Here is an 8,164-nt window from a genome sequence, read left to right on the forward strand (position 1 = left end):
CAGCTGCGTCTGGCTTAGGTCTGGCTGCTGTGCTCAGCTCCTTCCCGCTGCTGCCCTTAAGGGTGAACCTGTTGTACCCCTGAGGCAAAATGTTCTGTTCCTGGACTAGCTGGTTGGATCTATCCTCTACACTCTCTGCAGGGATTGCAGCTGCAGGATTACACCTCAGGCGTGTATGCCAGGCCTGAGTTGTGCCTGAAGCAGGCAAGGTGGAGTAGGGGGAAGAGGAAGCTCTCCGCACACACTCACGGGACCTGGACTAGGACTGGGTCTGGGTCTCCGGGACGGGGCAAAATTCCTACTCGGCGGGCGGGGTGGGGGAGGCACTGCAGAGTGGTGGGGCCGGCCCAAGGGGCTGGGAGAGGGTCTGGCCCACGCTGCGCCTGGGCTGTGACTGGTCCCGCCGGCGCAGGGTAGCAGGAATCTCTCCGCACACTCACTGGACCTGGGCTAGGACTGGGTCTCAGGGTTGTAGTTTAGAAAGGTCAGTCTTTCTACTGTGGAGGTTGGAGTCCTTGGAGGGCAGGTGACCAATTAAATGCTGCTATAAGAATCCAAAAAGGAAACATGGGCCTTAGGAGGACCAGCTACAATGGGAATGTTAAATAGGCAGAGTTAGCGGGACACAGTGCCTGGCAGGATGCAGCGGCAGTGAAGACGACCACTATTTCTTTGATTACTGATAAATTAAATGGGCAAATAAAATTTGCACAGCGATGTCTGGGCTGGGGACATGCTCAGTGGTAGAGAGCATGTCCAGCATGCGTGCAGCCCTGGACTTGATCACCAGTGCTGCAGGACATGTTTGCGAATATGTGTACATTGTGCGGTGGCTTTGTTGAGCTAATGAACGTGTGCATCACTGCATGTGCTCACCACTTTGTGGAAGTAGAACTGTTGAACTCCTCGAAGCAGATAACAGAATGGTGGCTCCTAGGGGCTGCGGTGAGGACTGAGGAGTTGGTGGTCAAAGGCTAGAAGTCTTCAGGCAGTCAGGTGCGGCGGCCAACACCTGCATCTCTGTCATGGGGGCGGGATCACCAACCTGGGCTACATCGAGAAACCCTATCTCAAAACACGAAAAAAAAAAGGAAAAGGAGAACAAACTTTTCTGTTAGGAAGAATAAGTGCAAGAGATCAACTGTACAGCCTAGTGATTATAGTTAATAGCAGTATATTGAAAGTTGCTAAGAATACATCTTAAACCTCAGAGTTTCTGATGAGGTCATCACCATTCGTGAGAGAAGTAGAGAAAGGGGCAGGTCTGAGGGAAAGTAGCATCCAAAGGTTTTTAAAAAGAATATATAGATATAGATATTGGTGTCTATATTCAGCTGTGTATATCTTTTTACATGCAGAGATAGGTAGAAAAACTTAGCAACTGTTGTCGTTTGGAAATTAAGATACAGCTGACCTGAAATTGGAAGTTTGCAAGGACATGTATTTTGGGTTCCGGCTTCCAAAGCATTTCAGGGCAGGAAATGCTGAGGTCGAATGTGCTCACGGTCTCTGCACTATTTTATTAGTGTATTTTTGTGACACAGAGTAAGTGCGCTTATCGTGGGGAACTGGTACATCCACATGTCACATCTTGGTCCTTTCTACTTTCCCTTCCTCTCCCTTGCTTCTGTCTCCCCCATCCTCAGATCCCCTACCCAGTCTTTCAAAGAACCAACAATTTCCTCCGATCTTCATAATTTCTTTTCTATTAGTTTCAGATTTGGATTGTGTATCACAAGGTTACCTATTTGGGATTACTCTATTTTTCTGTTCACAAATAGCTATAACCTTCCCACTTAGAGCTGCTTTCATTGTGGCCCATCGTTCTGTTGTGTTGTGCTTCCATGGTCATTTGATTATGTGAGCATGCTCTATGGCCTAAGATGTGGGTTACTTTGGAAGAAGTTCTGTGGCTGCTGAGAAAATGAATACTCACTTGTTTTGATTGCTTCTATATTCAGGTACTTCAGAAATCTGTGGGCCCGGCCAGCCTGAGCTTGCTCACCTTCAGAGTCTATGCTGCACCCAAAAAGGACTCACCTCACAAAAACTCCATGAAGGTTGATGAGGTAACATACTGTCCATGTGGCAATGTGTTGTGAACGCCTGATTTAATTACTGCAGGGGAGTTTTTGTAAATTGCATATCAGGACGATAGACAATATTTACTTTTATTTTTAATTTTTGTGGTATTTTTATCAGGTTCTGGGGGCTTGTAAATTCTTCCCAGGGATTCTTTCTACGTTCTTATTGTCCCAAAGAAAGATATGGACCAGACACAGAAAAGGGTAGTGAGTTTTTACCTTTATTACAGGTAGGAAAAGAAGCCTGCTGTGCAGAGGGAATTCGGCCATCTAAAGGTAGGAAAAGAAGGACCTCTGCAGAGTGAGAGCAAGACACTAGAGAGCTACAGTGGCAGGAGGTTACTGGCCCAAGTCGTTTGGATCCCTCGGTCTCCAGGCTGATAGCAGACCAGGCCATCCTATTAAAACCCTGCTTGATCTTGTGCCGCAAGAATTGAAGACAGCACTTTCTGACTGGTCCCAGATACAGGGCTGGGAACTGTATTCTGTGGACCTCTGTGATTGACAGGCCACGCCCACTTGCTCGGCCAGTTTGCCACACCTTAATCTCGGGCCACAGTTTTCTTTTTAAATTCATTTTAATGAGAAAAAAGATAAAATAACAATGAAACAGTTTCAAAACAGGTTAGTAGGATGGTTACATTAATTAATACATTGCATAATGTTATCTTCGTAGTAGTTATTCAGAGGACAAGATGCAGACATGATATCTTTTTTTTCCATAGTTTTATTGAGAAACAAATAGCAATGAGACAGTTTCAAATCAAATTGGTAGGACAGTTCCAATAATTAACGCATTGCTCAGGCCACAGTTCTGGGGATGGAGCCCAAGGCCTTGCCACATGGTAGACAGACATTCTACCCTTGAGCTACGTCCCCAGCCCAGTTAGAAGATATTTAAAAGGGGGAAACAAATTGTTTGTGGGAAGTTACTAAGCTATGACTTTTCAGCAGATGAATTCTATTATTGGTTTTAGCTGAGATCATAATTAAATAATATTTTACAGACTTTTTAGTGGGAACTTGCTATATCCCAGTAGATTATAAGTATAAATCAGTATTTTGAGTGACCTGCCAGGCTCTAGACAGCTTATTTTTCTTGGACTGCTAGTTGAGACAAGAAAATATTGATATTTTTCTCTCAAAGAAATTGGAGACTTGCATTCTTTTTGCTTCTTGGCTGGGTTAGAGGCTCATAAAGAGATAGTACACTAAATAAAACAGATCTCTCCATTGATTACATTCTTCTTCGCCTCTGTTTCCCACCGATTATTTGGATATTTGATTTCTTTGCTTTTGAATAAAGTGGTATACATAGCTCCCTTCAGTCTCAGTGGAGTTACTTGAACTGTTTACCTGTAGCTAATTATCTTTGCCCTTTGCTCCCTTCTCAGGCCCTGGGACAGCGGCTTATGAGTGACAAAGGCAGCAAGGAGAGGTTGTGCGAGGCTGGTGCTCTTGGTGGGGAACACACCTGCTCTCCTACTTTGAGCAGCACCACACTGATCACCACATGAATTATGTGGCCAGTTATTCTTTAGTCACTCTCACATTTTTATGTTTGTTTCTGGTTTTTGAGACAGGGTCTTGCTGTGTAGCCCAGGCTGCCCTTGAACTTGTAGTGATTCTCTGGCCTCAGCCTTCCTAGTGCTGGGATTACAAATGTGGGCCACCATACCCAGCCCTTCAATGTTTTTAACTCCCTTTCACTCACACTTTAGAGTTCTAGAATCCACTCTCTAAACTAAATTGGGGGGGGGACACCAGATACCAGCATATCTGGTGAAGGGGGGAAGAGCACTGCTTTGTTTGCCAGCCATGGGTGGGGAGGGAATGGGACACATTACAGCCCTGCCCTCTTGGCCTTGCCTGTATTGTTTCTTGGTACTGGAGATTTTTTTTACCCTGGTCCAGAGACTCATGCATGCTAGGCAAATTACCATGACCTATGTCCTGGTCTTTTTAATTTTTTAAAATTTATTTATTTTGCTTTTTATTATTTATAAAATCTTTTACTTATTTATTTATTTGGTATAGGGTCTCACTATGCAGCATGGACTCGTAGTGATCCTTCTGTTTCAGTCTCCCCAGCGCTGGGATTGCAGGTGTGTGTCACCATACCTGGTTTCGGGGCTGGCACCATATACCCACGGTTCCATGTCATGTGGTACCGTGGATCAAACATGGGACCTTGTGCTTTCCAGGCAGCCGCTTAGACCACCGAGCTATTTTCCTAGCCCCATATTTTCTGACTTTGAGACAGGGTTCCACTAAGTTGCTTGAGCTCGCCTTAAACTTGCAATCCTCCTGCTCAACCTCTCCAAGTAGCTAGGATTACGGGCATCCACTATGGCTGGTAACTTGTTCTTATTGATTAAGGGAGCAAAATGCAAAGATTGTCTGAAATAGAGTCATAGATCGCATATAACCTTTAGGGTCACAGTAATTTCTGAACTATGAGAAATACTGTAACTGTCAATCTGATCATTTTTGATGTGATTGCCTCACTGTCTGTGTTTTCTTCTTGTTTTAATATATGCAGCTGTCACTCTACTCAGTGCCTGAGGGTCAGTCTAAATACATGGAGGAGCCAAGGACCCAGCTTGAAGAAGGCATCTCACAGCTCCGACATCACTGTGAGCCATATACAAATTGGTGCCAGGTACAGCTGCTGAGAGTCAATAATGAAAAGTCTGTATTGAGCAGCATATTTCTGAGAAAAAGGCATAGTAAAGGATCCCAAGTTAGGAGTATTTAACTTATAGATGTTCATCAGTGACTTGGAGGGTGGGTATGGTGAGGCCTTTGTTCCCTGGTGGCAGCTGTTGCTATAGATGACAGAGAGAGCACCAATCACTACGTTGTTAGCGATGGTTCTGCAAGCCTCTTTTTTTAAAAGTTTTTTTTTAACCTTTTTTTTTTCGGAACTGGGGATTGAACTCAGACCCTTGCACTTACCAGGGAAGCACTTATTCTACTGAGCCATCTCCCCAGCCCCTGCAAGCCTCTTATGTACCAGGAAGGATGTGGGTCCCTAATGGAAGGAAAGGACTGCAGCGTAAGCATTTAGGTCAAAATTGGGATGGTCTCCGGGCTGCAAAGATTGTGCCTACCAGTGCAGGCTGGGCACCCTAACCTGGGAGCATTTTGGATTTTTACATGAGCGACACTCAACTGAGAGTACATGTGAATATTCCAAAATGGAAAAACAAAAACTTGCCAGGCATGGTGGCACACACTTATAAGCCCAGCATTTGGGAGACTGAAACAGGAGCATTGCTATGAGTTCGAGCCCAGCTTGGGCTGCATAGCAAATTCAGGGCCAGTCTGAGCTATGTAGTGAGAGTCTGTCTCAAAACAAAATAAAGCTAAAAACCAAAGGGGGAGCAGGAAACCAAACTCTGAAACATTCTGGTCCTAAGAGTTTCAAATAAGAGGTACTGAGGCTGCACCACTCTGGACAGGAGTGGTTATGAAGCATTTTGAAATCTGTAATAGGAAGCCAGATGCCAAAATGGGGTGGAGTTATATGATTGAGAGCTGAATCGTTTGCTTTCATGACCAAAGGAGTTTAGTTAGTTTACACTGGCTTCTGTCTCAGCTCTTATTTTAGGTCAGGCATTCATCACGACAGGAGGGAAATCATTTCTGTGGTTTTTCACATCTGCAACTGAAGTTTGCAATCTAAGGGTGTTTTTGTAGGCTTTAATACATGTTTGCTGGGTCTTGATCTTGATTTGTAAAACTGAGGACATTGAGTAAAAGCTAATGTGTAAATGCATGCAAAATGGTCCAGATTTACCTTACTTGAGATTTACTTTTAAATTTCCATTGTCTGTACCACTGCTGAACTTTGGCTTACCAGTTGAGAAAAAAATAGTATGCATGAGCTTTATCAACAGTAGGAAATAGAAATTATACCTATGCAACCTTTGAAATACCTCAAGACTTCCTGCAATAATATGCTGTAAAATGTTTAGACTTTATCCTCTTTAGCTGTCTGCTGGTAATTAAGATTGGCAGGGACTGGGGTCTAGCTAAGTGATAGAGTTTGTGCTTTGCAGGCAAAAGCCCCGAGTTTAATGGCCAGCACCAAAAAAAAGAAAAAAGGCTTCAGTCAGCAAGTGTATCAAGTATTTTTGCGCCATGCCGGCATGACCACTGATTTGCAGTCTGTGTGCAGTTGGTGCTGGCAAAGAGAACTTGGGCCCCTTGCACTTGCTAAGCATGTGCTTTATCTGAGCTACACCCCTGCCTGATTTTTTTTTGAGACAGGATGTCACTATATAGTTAAGGCTGGCCTTGGTTGAATTCACTGGCTAGCCCAGGCTGGCCTTGAACTCATGGTGATCCTCCTGCCTCAGCCTCCCGAGTGCTAAGAATTACAAGTATATGCCACTATGCCTGGGCCCCAGCCTTATATTTTTGGTAATAAAATTATTTTGTCTCTTTACCTTTTAACCTAAAGGTTTGTTTTTAGTTTTTTTTTTTTTTTTTTTGTGCATGACAGTGCAGCAAAATACCAGTTTGGATAGTAAATTAGCTATTGACTGGTTTACTTGTATTTCTTCTACATAAAAAAGCTTTCTTATAATTACGATTTTGTTCTCCTGAGTAGAATGAAGTTTTTTTCTTTTTTGGAACCGGAGATTGAACTCAGGCCCTTGTGCTTGCCAGGCACCACTTATTCTACTGAGCCATCTCCCTGGCCCCTTAGAATGAAGTTTTGATGAATAGAAACATATGGTTCCTGGCTCCTTTATTGGACCAGAAGTTTCTAGTCTTTAAAAAATTTTTTTTTTGAGACAAGGTTTTGCTGTGTAGGTCAGGCTGGCCTTGAACTCAAAGCAATCCTCCTCCCAAATTGTGGGATTACAGGCATGTACCACCATGCCCAGCTTCTAGTCCTTTTCTTAGTAACTGATTTATTGTTTTAATATTCAAATGATGAAACTAGAAAAAGCATGAGCTGTCACTTGAGATATCAATCTGTAGGTTTTTATTCTTTATTAAAGTGAAAAAAATAATGAAGTTTAATGAAGCAATGTTAAGTTCTTTATGTCCTCCCCCAAATGTAGCATGAGGCTAATGTGTTTTGACTTGACCTGCGTTACGTCAAACAGATCCTTTTCCAAGTGGCAGCTAGTTCTGATCCCACTGTCACTTTTTTTCTCTTCACTGCATTGTTCTTGAAGGTGGGTACCTTCTAGCTGGTGCCATGTTTCCTTTGGGATCATGTGGTGTTCATGTACAAAGTCTTTAAGTTGTTGCTCTTAAGAGATGCTCACTAGTCCATTTGCTTCCAACTGGGCTTCACCCCCAAATGGAGTTACCAACCACTGTGTCCCGTGAAAGCTGGTCACCCCTGCTTCAAATCAGCACTTTCTAGAGGTAGGCTGAGACCTTGTGGCAGACAGGAACTAGACTTCCTCTGAAAGCTTTAACCTCCTGCCACTGTCATTAGAAGGGAGTTGATTTTGAGTCTGTCTCCTTCCATTTGAAGAGAAGAGAGAGAAGGCTGGGCTGCTGAAATTGCTCAGTTTGGGATCTTTGCATTGTGTGGCAATAGGAAGCCATTCTGTTGAGCATTTTGCAACAGGGAGGAAATTACGAATGCAAAAGAAGCTGGACATACAAAATAGAGAGGATGCATCCCTTTGTTCAGATGTTCTCCTAGCCAGGGTGCAGCTCGCTGGTACAGTGGGTGCTCAGCCAGCTCCGGCCGGCCCCGGAAGACCAGCAGCCAGACAACAGCACATGTTAATCGCTTGGTAGTTTGTTCAGTAAGGATGAGTGTGTTTACTCTGTAACTTTCTAACCAGCAAATTCTACTTATTTCATTTTTTACCTTTTCAGGAAACATACTCCCAAACTAAACCCAAGATGCAAAGTTTGGTTCAGTGGGGATTAGGTAAGTTGATTTTTAATTAGGCAAATCAGTTGTTTGATTAACATTGAATTGTTTTGTATATGGTGAGATTTTTGGACTTATGTGTAAACATAAGTATATAATTCTTTATGCCTATTTTTAAAATATATTCTAATTTTTAAATGTTTTTTATCATATTCTGTAGGGACTT

At 43.3% G+C, this 8,164-nt stretch overlaps 1 protein-coding gene across 2 annotated transcripts in view; it reads left to right on the forward strand.

Annotated features, from left to right (window-relative positions):
* Window positions 1-8,164, forward strand: part of Apoo (apolipoprotein O) — a 92,779-nt gene that overhangs the window by 47,778 nt on the left and 36,837 nt on the right. For both annotated transcript variants that reach the window (XM_004631387.2, XM_023715429.1), the window contains exons 2-4: window positions 1,962-2,069; window positions 4,627-4,746; window positions 7,941-7,995. In XM_004631387.2, coding sequence (XP_004631444.1) covers window positions 1,962-2,069; window positions 4,627-4,746; window positions 7,941-7,995 — 283 coding nt within the window. The remainder of the gene's footprint in view (window positions 1-1,961; window positions 2,070-4,626; window positions 4,747-7,940; window positions 7,996-8,164) is intronic.

The sequence above is a fragment of the Octodon degus genome, unplaced genomic scaffold, assembly GCF_000260255.1.
Source record: "Octodon degus isolate 3935 unplaced genomic scaffold, OctDeg1.0 scaffold00041, whole genome shotgun sequence".
In the NCBI taxonomy this organism is placed as follows: Eukaryota; Metazoa; Chordata; class Mammalia; order Rodentia; family Octodontidae; genus Octodon; species Octodon degus.